Source organism: Drosophila erecta, unplaced genomic scaffold, assembly GCF_003286155.1.
Source record: "Drosophila erecta strain 14021-0224.00,06,07 unplaced genomic scaffold, DereRS2 tig00000055-arrow-pilon, whole genome shotgun sequence".
In the NCBI taxonomy this organism is placed as follows: Eukaryota; Metazoa; Arthropoda; class Insecta; order Diptera; family Drosophilidae; genus Drosophila; species Drosophila erecta.
Window position 1 is genome coordinate 12,186,592 of NW_020825200.1, and position 12,638 is coordinate 12,199,229.

Here is a 12,638-nt window from a genome sequence, read left to right on the forward strand (position 1 = left end):
CCTTTGGATGATGCTGTTGCCATGGACTGCATCTCCCTGCTTTGCTGCTGCTGCTGCTGCTGCTTCCGCTTTTCCCCTTTTGTGGCGCAGTTTTGTCGCCTGTCCAAAAAATTGAATACTGGGCGGGGGCATGGGGTTTACGTGGGTTGCGGGTTGTGGGCTGTGGACTGTGGGTGTTCAGAGTGGGCTTAACTGGGCAGCCAACGCCTGCGCTTGATTCATCTGCCAGTTGATTGGTGTTTGTGCGAAAGTGTTGAAGCAGAACAACTGGGATTGAGTGGCCACCATCCTTTATCCGCCAGCTTTCAGCTTCCAGCTTCCAGCTCCCAGCTCCCAGTTCGCCCCTTCGGCTGCATGTTAAGCTTTATTTGTGTTGCCTACTTTGAGGCGGCACCGAGGGGCACGCAAATCGATCGTGCTGTGCGTCTCATATAATGGATTTAAACAAAGCCCATTTCGTGAATGCATTTAGTGGGAAAATCCATTCGATTATCATTACAAAATTGTGCAAAATGCTGCCCACGACAGCATATATAAAAAATATTCTTCAATCAGTTGTACGTTCAGTAAATATTCATTGAATGAATATTCATTTTTTTACAACTGAGTTAGAAGCAAGATAGTGCTTATGCCAAGACAAAGTAAATCTCATAATATAAAACATGTGTCCCACTAAATGAATTGCTGTTCTTATTTGAAATTATTGTTAATTAATTCGGCGCACTTTGTTGTCACCACCGCGTTTTTGGCAAGCTTCCTGATTACACTGCCTGAAAATGTGTCGACCTCTTTCTTGGATTTATGAGGTGTGGCTGATTATTTTCGGTGCCGCACGATAAATATATATATCACTCTATATAACCAAATGGTGCAACTGGGCAAATATAGTAGGCGTCTAACCGTTGCCAAAAGTTACTGGCTGCGCTTCGTGCTTGGCCAGCTCGTAAATAATATTTGTTTAGAGATATTTTTGCCTTAATGCTTGTTTGTTTCCTATTACTCTGGGCCTGCTCGTTTATCATCTTGGCCAAAGCCAGCAGTTTCGGATGCTGCAGGAGCAAAAGGACTAGCTACTGGCGCAGCATGCATTCAATTAGCGCCTGGCAAGCTGCGGATTTTCGTCGTGCCATATTATCATAAGGCTCATAATTTCTTGACTTGTTTTTCAGATGTTGGTCAAGATGTACAGATAGCTAGCCTGCAGTTCTGGCATGTTAAAATAATTCATTAGGTCTTAATTCTGAATAATTCAAAGTTGTATGGAACTGTTCTCATTTAATATCATATTGTTAAAGTAAATAAGCTTTAACCTTTTCCAGCACAAATTAATTGTGTTAACTATTATTATTTAATTATTATCTTATCTTATTATCTTATTTAATTTCTACCCAACACCATGAAGTGTTAAAGGCTCCTTTCTGGAGCATTTTTTTTGCCAAAGGCTCGGAAGGGCTGTCAAAACGTTTGCCACTCTTGTCTACGGCAGTGAGGAGGTAAGTAAAATTCCGGGGCAATTCGCAACCAGGACCCCTGCCGATTCCCCAACCTTGTGGCAATCAGTAGCTGGCTATTTTCTCACCTGGCCACTTGGCGCTTAGACATGGCCCACTGCTGGTTAGTTGGCATTTAATGGCATTTGACACTCTTCACCGTGTCTGCAAGCAAAAACATCTCGTGCAAATACAAAATGGATGAAAAAACTGATGTGGATGTTATATTGTCAAGTATCCAGACCGTAAAATACCTGGTACTTAGGTAAAGAATTACTTTTAGTCTTTTAGCTCGGAGGAAATCCATTGCAACCAATTTAAGTTGTAATGCCAGCTCGATTTAATCACCAAAAGTACCTTATTTTATGATCCAAAGTTTAATTATCTTAATAGCCAAAGTAAACCCAATTATAATACGTTTTTTGGTGACTAGAGCTAAAAAACATGTAGGACTGATTGATTATGATATATATTTAATAGAAATACAATATGCCCGCGAAAACACCGTGTAGAAACGAGGATAAGGGAGAGTAAAATAGAATGGAAATATTGATAGGAAAATCAATAGAAAGCGATAAAGGGGATAGAAGGGCAAACAGCAGGCTACTTGGAGCCGGTCGAGCACTTGCCTAATGAAGTTGTTCCTTAAATCGGGAAAGGCATCGACGAAGGACCGGAAAAACAGAAAACCGAGGAGTAAAAAAAGGAACCCCGGACAACAGCCATCACAACATCCATGCACTTAATGCTCTTGTTTGCTTAACTTTATTTGAAGTCCTGGCCTTGCTTACTTTTCCCATACCCTGCATCCCCATATGTATAAGCCAAAAGCCACGCAATTTGCCATGGCTTTTGTCTATGCCATATGTGCAAATGCAGGAAATGTAATTTGTAGACAGCAGAAAACTGCGATTAGAGGCAGCCACTGATTTGCGATTACTGATTTTATCAACGAATTGCGAGCCCTGTCATTGGTCTCTTGAATTACGAGTATGCCAGCTTCACCATTACAGTGCAATGTTTAAATTATTTGTCGTGCTCAATTTGCCCGAATAACATTTTGTGCATGGCTGGCAAAGTGTATTAAATTATTCAGGTCTTACGTACTCTAACTTTAGCTGCTGTCCTTCTCGCTGGGCTTGTTATTGTTTTCGAGCGATGACTATGTTGTTTACAAATGAACGCAGCTTACGCAGCACGAATGGCAGCGCAAGGACCTTTTCTGCCAGCCTCATGCTGACCGCTGGCTCCCAGACAAGAAGAAAAAAAAAGAGGAAAAAGCTAAGAAAAAGGGGGGCTTATACGAAAGCTGGACATCATTCTGCTGGTCCGGAATGTAATGCATTTAGCGGTGAGCAGTGAGCGGTGGCACGGAAAATATTCGCTCCGCCGATATGGTTTCGCCTTGCACCGAATAATTGGCTTATTTTGCGGTCAAATTAATGCAGCTGCAGGAGGCAGGACGGCCAGGATGTCTGCAACTCGTTCACGTTGCATGTATTTTTAATTAATTGCAAGCCCCCCCCATCTGCCCCAAGGTAACAGGAGCTGAGTTTGCCAGCCATCGCATGCCATTTCGTCGTCCCATGTGGTCAGCCCCGCCCCGCGTCCTTTTCTTCGCTACGTGTCCGTGTTGCTCCTGGATTCTTGCCTCCTGGAAGGTGTGTGTCTGTGTGCGGGCACTCCTGGCACAATAATAGGTTTACTTCCACTTTTTTGCAGTATCCTGCATTGGCGATGCTACCAGAAATGTCGATTTCAATTACGGGAGACATTAATTAATTATGCCCTTTAAGTTAAGTAATTGATTTAAATTAGTTATTACATTGGGCAGGTCGCATTCGACATTGAGGTTCTTTAAAAATATTTCTTAATTCCGTTCAGATATTAAGGTATTGCATTTAACCTAATTTAAGGCTGTTAATGGTGGTTGTATAAAAGTTGTAGTCATGTAAGAGCATTTTAAAGTCGCATAGAGTAGGTTAAACACTTTGTTATCATCATTTTTTCCTATATGACCGCAAGTCACCAGCAGCGCTACATCATTTGCGGTTAATTGTAATTAAAGTTCAGTGGTATGCTCCAAAGCACACACGTTGCCCCTTCCGCCGACAAACTTTTCCGGGTGGCCACCGCAGAATACCGAACCATATCACATCCTGTGCGAGCTCAGCATTTCGTGCTCATGATGTCACAAGTATCGCAAACAATTTGAAACACGATACGCAGCACACATACGTACATAGATGTCATAGATGTCATTTGGGAAACCAAATTTTTGTGACGACAATCGACTAGAACAGAGACTAGAATGCCGGAATCGAACCCCAAGACGCTCTGCCGCCCCAGCAATGGCCTCGACCAAGCGGAGGAGTCCGACGTCGGCCTGGCCGCCAATCTGGTCACCCAAAGGAACCTCCGACTGCACCCCCGCCCACAGCGCCAACGTCCGCCGCGAGCCCGTCGCGATGCCACCGGCTTTACGGCCAACCAGGAGGTGCGGCTAAAAGCCGGCGACATGCGCATGGCCCGGCTGCAGATCAGTCTCTCCCAGCTGCGCACCGCAATGGAGGAGTCGGGCAAACAGCTGAAGGACCTCTGCCAGAAGGTGCGGTTGAATGTGGATGCTGAGTGAAGGGTCCTGCAGTTTCGGTCAAATATCCTTAAGCATTCCTTTGCAAATGCAAATCCATTCAATTTAGGAAGTGCCAAATTTAAGTGTATACGGTAGAATACAAATAATAAGAAAAAATGTACATGAATTTGCGTGTACATGAATTATATATGTATATGGGATGTCCCGTATTTTTTTTAAATTTTGTTGTAAAAAATTTCCCAAGGCTCAAGTTCTATACTCCATAACTCAACTTATCTTAATACTTAATAAAGTGTCATACCTCTAAATGTTTCTTTCGCAATTCTCTAAAAATCTGCATTCAAATTTAAAAATTTATTTTTTTTAAATTTTTTTGTAATATTTTTGATGTGATGTAGAAATTCAACAAAATTAAGAAATGTCCCAAATCTGAAGTTCTATACTCCATAACTCAACTAATCTTGATCGGATTTTGAAGTGGCATACCTCTAAATGTTTCTGGCGCAATTCTCTACAAATCTGCATTCAAATTTAGAAATTTATTTTTTTTCAATTTTTTTGTCATTTTTTTGATGTGATGATGTTGTAGAAATTCAAAAACCTATAAAATGTCCCAAGGCTGAAGTTCTATACTCCATAACTCAACTAATTTTAATCGGATTTTGAAGTGGCATACCTCTAAATGTTTCTGGCGCAATTCTCTACAAATCTGCATTCAAATTTAGAAATTTATTTTTTTTTCAATTTTTTTGTCATTTTTTTGATGTGATAATGTTGTAGAAATTCAAAAACCTATAAAATGTCCCAAGGCTGAAGTTCTATACTCCATAACTCAACTAATTTTAATCGGATTTTGAAGTGGCATACCTCTAAATGTTTCTGGCGCAATTCTCTAAAAATCTGCATTCAAATTTAGAAATTTATTTTTTTTTAATTTTTTTGTAGTTTTTCTGATGTATGATGTTGTAGAAATTCAACAAAATTAAGAAATGTCCCAAATCTGAAGTTCTATACTCCATAACTCAACTAATTTTAATCGGATTTTGAAGTGGCATACCTCTAAATGTTTCTGGCGCAATTCTCTAAAAATCTGCATTCAAATTTAGAAATTTATTTTTTTTTAATTTTTTTGTAGTTTTTCTGATGTATGATGTTGTAGAAATTCAACAAAATTAAGAAATGTCCCAAATCTGAAGTTCTATACTCCATAACTCAACTAATCTTGATCGGATTTTGAAGTGGCATACCTCTAAATGTTTCTTTCGCAATTCTCTAAAAATCTGCATTAAAATTTAGAAATTTATTTTTTTTCAAATTTTTTGTAATTTTTTTGATGTGATGATTTTGTAGAAACTCAAAAACCTATAAAATGTCCCAAGGCTGAAGTTCTATACTCCATAACTCAACTAATTTTAATCGGATTTTGAAGTTGTATACCTCTAAATGTTTCTGGCGCAATTCTCTACAAATCTGCATTCAAATTTAGAAATTTATTTTTTTTCAATTTTTTTGTCATTTTTTTGATGTGATGATGTTGTAGAAATTCAAAAACCTATAAAATGTCCCAAGGCTAAAGTTCTATACTCCATAACTCAACTAATTTTAATCGGATTTTGAAGTGGCATACCTCTAAATGTTTCTGGCGCAATTCTCTAAAAGTCTGCATTCAAATTTAGAAATTTATTTTTTTTCAATTTTTTTGTCATTTTTTTGATGTGCTGATGTTGTAGAAATTCAAAAACCTATAAAATGTCCCAAGGCTGAAGTTCTATACTCCATAACTCAACTAATTTTAATCCGATTTTGAAGTGGCATACCTCTAAATGTTTCTGGCGCAATTCTCTAAAAGTCTGCATTCAAATTTATAAATATATTTTTTTTCAATTTTTTTGTCACTTTTTTATGTGATGATGTTGTAGAAACTCAAAAACCTATAAAATGTCCCAAGGCTGAAGTTCTATACTCCATAACTCAACTAATTTTAATCGGATTTTGAAGTGGCATACCTCTAAATGTTTCTGGCGCAATTCTCTACAAATCTGCATTCAAATTTAGAAATTTATTTTTTTTTTCAATTTTTTTGTCATTTTTTTGATGTGATAATGTTGTAGAAATTCAAAAACCTATAAAATGTCCCAAGGCTGAAGTTCTATACTCCATAACTCAACTAATTTTAATCGGATTTTGAAGTGGCATACCTCTAAATGTTTCTGGCGCAATTCTCTAAAAATCTGCATTCAAATTTAGAAATTTATTTTTTTTTAATTTTTTTGTAGTTTTTCTGATGTATGATGTTGTAGAAATTCAACAAAATTAAGAAATGTCCCAAATCTGAAGTTCTATACTCCATAACTCAACTAATTTTAATCGGATTTTGAAGTGGCATACCTCTAAATGTTTCTGGCGCAATTCTCTAAAAATCTGCATTCAAATTTAGAAATTTATTTTTTTTTAATTTTTTTGTAGTTTTTCTGATGTATGATGTTGTAGAAATTCAACAAAATTAAGAAATGTCCCAAATCTGAAGTTCTATACTCCATAACTCAACTAATCTTGATCGGATTTTGAAGTGGCATACCTCTAAATGTTTCTTTCGCAATTCTCTAAAAATCTGCATTAAAATTTAGAAATTTATTTTTTTTCAAATTTTTTGTAATTTTTTTGATGTGATGATTTTGTAGAAACTCAAAAACCTATAAAATGTCCCAAGGCTGAAGTTCTATACTCCATAACTCAACTAATTTTAATCGGATTTTGAAGTTGTATACCTCTAAATGTTTCTGGCGCAATTCTCTACAAATCTGCATTCAAATTTAGAAATTTATTTTTTTTCAATTTTTTTGTCATTTTTTTGATGTGATGATGTTGTAGAAATTCAAAAACCTATAAAATGTCCCAAGGCTAAAGTTCTATACTCCATAACTCAACTAATTTTAATCGGATTTTGAAGTGGCATACCTCTAAATGTTTCTGGCGCAATTCTCTAAAAGTCTGCATTCAAATTTAGAAATTTATTTTTTTTCAATTTTTTTGTCATTTTTTTGATGTGCTGATGTTGTAGAAATTCAAAAACCTATAAAATGTCCCAAGGCTGAAGTTCTATACTCCATAACTCAACTAATTTTAATCCGATTTTGAAGTGGCATACCTCTAAATGTTTCTGGCGCAATTCTCTAAAAGTCTGCATTCAAATTTATAAATATATTTTTTTTCAATTTTTTTGTCACTTTTTTATGTGATGATGTTGTAGAAACTCAAAAACCTATAAAATGCCCCAAGGCAGAAGTTCTATACTCCATAACTCAACTAATTTTAATCGGATTTTGAAGTGGCATACCTCAAAATGTTTCTGGCGCAATTCTCTAAAATTGTGCATTCAAATTTAAAAATTTATTTTTTTTCAATTTTTTTGTCATTTTTTTGATGTGATGATGCTGAAACATACAAAACAATTAAGAAAGGTCCCAAGGCTGAAGTTCTAAACTCCATAACTCAACTAATTTTAATCGGATTTTGAAGTGGCATACATCAAAATGTTTCTGGCGCAATTCTCTAAAAATCTGCATTCAAATTTAAAAATTTATTTTTTCAAAATTTTTTTGTAATTTTTTTGATGTGATGATGTTGTAGAAATTCAAAAAAACTAAGAAATGTCCCAAGGCTGAAGTTCTAAACTCCACAACTCAACTTATCTTAATCGGATTTTAAAGAGGCATACCTCTAAATGTGTCTGGCGCAATTCTCTAAAAATCTGCATTCAAATTTAAAAATGTATTTTTTCAAAATTTTTTTGTAATTTTTTTGATGTGATGATGTTGTAAAAATTAAAAAAAAACTAAGAATTGTCCCAAGGCTGAACTTCTAAACTCCATAACTCAACTTATCTTAATCGGATTTTGAAGTGGCATACATCAAAATGTTTCTGGCGCAATTCTCTAAAAATCTGCATTCAAATTTAAAAATTTATTTTTTCAAAATTTTTTTGTAATTTTTTTGATGTTAGATTTTGCAGAAATTCAAAAAAACTAAGAAATGTCCCAAGGCTGAAGTTCTAAACTCCACAACTCAACTTATCTTAATCGGATTTTAAAGAGGCATACCTCTAAATGTGTCTGGCGAAATTCCCAATTTCTACCGATATTCCAGAAAATTTTGAAATTTCTCGTTAGCACTTCCACTAGCTGAGTAACGGGTATCTGATAGACGGGGAACTCGACTATAGCATTCTATTTTGTTCTTGCTCATTTAACGAAAATGTTTTCTGTTGGGGCATTTTATACAATCATACAATCATTTTGGTTTGATACTTTACGAAAAAGTTAGGACCTAATTCATAAAGCAACGCTTAGTAACAAGAAATGTATACCAAATCTTAGGATTATTAAACATCTAATGGTACTTTAATAAGCAATCTACTAGTCCATAGAAAACAATGCTACACACATTTGTGTATTCACCAATGACCGAATTATGACAATCAGAATACTAACGAATTAAATTCCGTTTCTCATTGCAGACTGCATGGATCCCATGTCAAATTCATTTATGAGTTCTAGCACTGCAAAAAACGAAGCTCATTCGACGCCCACCAAAAAGCATTTGGCTGTTGTTCCACGAAGTCAACAAGGAGAGACAGGTATGTAGATATGTGATGTATACATATGAGTTGCATTCATATGTTAATACGATATGAAGGTGTGCAGGACCTGCTTTCTCATAATTCCGGGACCCAAATCCCTTTCGCACTTGGGGATTTGGTTGGGGAAAGCGTGATGGCTTGATTTAAATTAAAAATTTATTGCATATTTTTTTGCTCACCCATCATTGCATATTGCCTGCTCCTGTGTTTGTGTGTGTGTGTGGGCGTGAGTGTGAGCCCAGGAAAAAATGTGCAAGTTTGTATTTAAAAATATATATTTATACATAAGTATACCTACTCGTTCGTGTGTGTGTATAAATTAAATTTGTGTGCGCCTTTGAACGCGCACAGGACGAACAACCGGCAACATGCATGAACATGCCATGAACTCGAATTTCCAACGCCAACGGGTTAAGGATGTCCTGGCCTGGGGAAACCTGAAAGATATGTGGGCATAGTCAGTGGGTAGCAGGGCGTTACAAAACGAAGGTACTGCATACATACATATGTATGTATGTATGTACGAGTATGTACAATATAACGAAAGGAGCAAAGGAGCCACGGTGGGTGCCCTCTGCTGAGTTAAGGGTCTGGCGGTCTGGCACTTCAGCAACCGTTTTGATTACTCGCATGTTTTCGCGTGCAACTAAATTAGCGCACGTGTAATCAAGTTCTTTTCGCTGAAAAACAACGAAAAAATATGGAAAATGTACATTGAGGCTTCTGTGTGCGAGAAACCTCCACCTTCCCCATTGCACACAAAGGCTCCATCCATTAACCTCCTGGTGCCCTCGACTTGGGGCTCATATTTGTGTGTGACGTTCGTTGTCGGCAGGATGTTTAAACTAAAGTAATTGATGTCCCCTTGGATGATGTATTTTACGAAAAGTGCATATTCGGGCATAAATCATTTCAATCGTGCCATAAATTATTCAACGAAAGTTTGTGTCTAACAACTCAGTATTTTTCTTGACTAGTAATTCGAACTAGTTTTATTTTCATTGAAGGTTTAAAGCACGTATCACGTATTACCCATTTATCTTAAACTGCAAGTTTGTTAATATTACTTATTGGTTGCAGGACGTGAAAAAGTTGGTTTATTATCAGGATCTATCTTAGCTCTTCACAAATTTTATTATTTTTGATCTAAAAACCAAATTAATACAGACATCAATGTATCCAGGCATCGTATTTGCATTCATGTATATTATCGTATATAATAATGACTATGTTGTATATATTTTAAGTGTAAAGCAAAGAAATTGTTTGCCAATAGTTTATTTTTTTTTTTTTAATCCGTCATTCTAGTACTTTAAAGGGGTCAGTTGGATACGGCGAAATTTTTCCACTTGCGATGACTCGAGACCTCAACTTTTGATTTGTGATGTACTCAATTAGGGATCGGAATTTTCCGAGAGGTACAAACGAAGGAAAATCCTGCTCGCTCATCGTCAAGTTCTTAAATTCATAGTTCACATTCTATGGTTAAACAAAAAAAGCAAATAAGTTATTTTGACAAGTTATTTATTTACTAGGGATAAATACTTACGGCTTGAAAGGGGCATTTGAATTTTACAGTTGAATGTTTTTTCAAATTTTTTACGAACATATTGAACAATCGGTTCTTGTTAGAATTTTCCAGAATGTAGCATCCATCAAACTCAACATCATATAACTTCATTTTCTGCTTGCTGTTCAGCTTCCAAAAATCCAGGGCGGCATGCACGGTTATATCGTCAACGGTGCGTTTGAAAATATGACTCGAATCCATATAGGTGCGATTGTCCACTTGGTAAACCTTGCACTCAAATTTTTCATACAAATCTGTATCTACTTGTGTAATGTTAACTTCATCGATGTAAACGCGAAAGTTCCTCTCCTCGCATCTCATACACTTAAATATGAGAATGGAGCTCCAGATTAAAAGCCAAAAATTCATGACTGCAGATAAATCGGAACTGGTGACCGACTTATATCCAATGAATTTATAAAAATGAACATTAATTTTTTAAAGCATTTAAAGTAATGGCTCTGTTTTGTTACTTTATTGCCCATTAAAATGTATGAAAACCATTCTATTAATTGTTGTAGTCAACTTTATTTAAAATGCTTTTTACGGCCCGATCAGCGGCGAAATACACGACCATGGATGGTCATTTGTATAGCTCTACGTTTCTTAACGAATATGTTGCAATCCGAGGTAAAAGTCATTTCTGGGGCATAGCTGGGTATTAGCTTTGTGTTGATGGTAAATTCATTAATGAAATACCTCTTGTTCTTAAAAAAAATTTTTTTTATATATAAATATAAATTTAATTGCATTAGATTAAAATAATTAAATGCTTTAACTTACCATTTTAAAAGGACAATGCAGTGGAAAATTCGAAACTCGGCGCAGCTCATCGGCAATCATCTTATACAAAAATTGTGATTGTAGAGCTGATAATGCATGACAATAGTCTGTTTCCATTGTAGTATAGTTGATTATGGATGAGCCTTGCTTGAAAGAAAATAAGTAAACTCCTCTTGCATCGCTAACGTCTTTTCTTAAGAAGAATTCAGCGGAAAATGAGTTGAATCCAGAATTTGGCGATTTTCTATGTAAGCGACAGCTAAAGTTCTGCACAAGTCCTTGTGAGTGAATGGGACAGTCAATTCGTGTCATAGACGCGTCCATCTTTTTAGATTAATAATAAATATTAATTTTAAATTAATTATTTCTGCGTTAAGATATGTGTTTAAAGATACAAACCCTTGCCCAGGCATAAAATCCAATGGATGTATAGAAAACAATAAGAACCAGGGGTAAGTTCTTATTACGTTTCATTTTGGAGAAGAAATCTGTTATGACTGCAGCAAAAATGTAGAGCCTTATTAAAACCAGTTTGATTTTGCCAAAAGAGTAATGAGTTTTTGATCTGTTTTTAAGTTGCACACCAAAATCGATTCATCCAATTTGCAAATAACGATTAAAGCTATTAATTCCATACATGAACATATAGTGAACCATAATTGAATATTAAATATATTGAATATTACTGAACATATTGAATATCACTACAAAATAAAAAGCTTCATCAATATATGGGTTTTTATTTCTGCGTAGGAATTTGTATTCACAAGTGTTAATTTATTTAGAGTCTAGGTATAACACTTCCTTGGGTTATAACTCGTGTTGACATGAAAGTTTTATTAAGATAAAATTCAATTATGGATCGGAACCCTCCAGACGGCACGAATGTGGGCAAATCTTGCTCGTCCACATAAAGATTTTTCACGGTATAGTTGAAATTCTAATAAGAAATTATATCTCGCAATAATCTTGGTATAATAGCTTTAATAGTGTCAACACTTACCGCCTTGAGGGGGCACTGCAAGTTAGAATACCTTTTAAAGTTTTTTGAAAATATGTTCACTAAACGATTCCTTTGAAAACTTCCGATTAGGATGCAGGCATCAGATCGACCTTCGTATAACTTCATTTCTTGCCCATTTGGCTTAAGGAAACTCACTACGTTTCGAGCATCCAATTTGACGACTTCACAATTTAGTAGCAAATCACAATTTACATAACTGCGATTACTGCTTTGTTCGACTTGGCAACTCAATTTTTCGATGGTCTTATTATCGAAAATCTTAGTGGTTATGTGATCAATAACTATGCGAAAGTTTCGCCGCTCGGAGCACACGCAACTTAAAAGTAAGAAACAGTAAAGGCAAAATAAACTTCCCATGTTAAACCTCTATACTCGAACTCTATTTAATGAATATTTTTTCAACCGAACAACCAAGTTATTTCAGAGAGTTCTCGAATTCTATATTGCCTAAATAAATGTGTATGTATGTAAAAGCTGGCTATAATTATTATACATTATGTTCCTTGTAATCGACTGTCGAATTAAATTGCTAGCTA

General features: G+C 35.8%; 5 protein-coding genes across 7 annotated transcripts in view; 2 read left to right on the top strand and 3 right to left on the bottom strand.

The window, feature by feature from the left end:
• The window catches only part of LOC6542390, a 44,975-nt gene that overhangs the window by 9,744 nt on the left and 22,593 nt on the right, over positions 1 to 12,638 (top strand). For 2 of the 3 annotated variants that reach the window (XM_026978263.1, XM_026978262.1), the window contains exon 3: positions 8,603 to 8,722. In XM_026978263.1, the coding sequence (XP_026834064.1) occupies positions 8,603 to 8,722 (120 nt within the window). Of the gene's footprint in view, positions 1 to 8,602; positions 8,723 to 12,638 lie in introns of those variants that run through there. The other variant, XM_001969573.3, reaches the window with a different exon arrangement.
• On the top strand, positions 3,706 to 4,279 carry LOC6540754. Its single transcript, XM_001969566.3, has one exon. The coding sequence runs from the start codon at positions 3,802 to 3,804 to the stop codon at positions 4,123 to 4,125; it is 324 nt and encodes a 107-aa protein (XP_001969602.1). The 5' UTR covers positions 3,706 to 3,801; the 3' UTR covers positions 4,126 to 4,279.
• On the bottom strand, positions 10,025 to 10,680 carry LOC6542933. The gene is made up of 2 exons (XM_001969567.3): positions 10,275 to 10,680; positions 10,025 to 10,204 (listed from the first exon to the last, which is right to left on the bottom strand). The coding sequence occupies exons 1-2, from the start codon at positions 10,662 to 10,664 to the stop codon at positions 10,025 to 10,027; spliced, it is 570 nt and encodes a 189-aa protein (XP_001969603.2). The 5' UTR covers positions 10,665 to 10,680.
• On the bottom strand, positions 10,850 to 11,402 carry LOC6542923. Its single transcript, XM_001969568.1, has 2 exons — positions 11,079 to 11,402; positions 10,850 to 11,002 (listed from the first exon to the last, which is right to left on the bottom strand). The coding sequence occupies exons 1-2, from the start codon at positions 11,400 to 11,402 to the stop codon at positions 10,850 to 10,852; spliced, it is 477 nt and encodes a 158-aa protein (XP_001969604.1).
• On the bottom strand, positions 11,860 to 12,459 carry LOC6542532. Its single transcript, XM_001969569.1, has 2 exons — positions 12,082 to 12,459; positions 11,860 to 12,018 (listed from the first exon to the last, which is right to left on the bottom strand). Exons 1-2 carry the CDS (start codon positions 12,457 to 12,459, stop codon positions 11,860 to 11,862), a joined length of 537 nt encoding a protein of 178 aa, XP_001969605.1.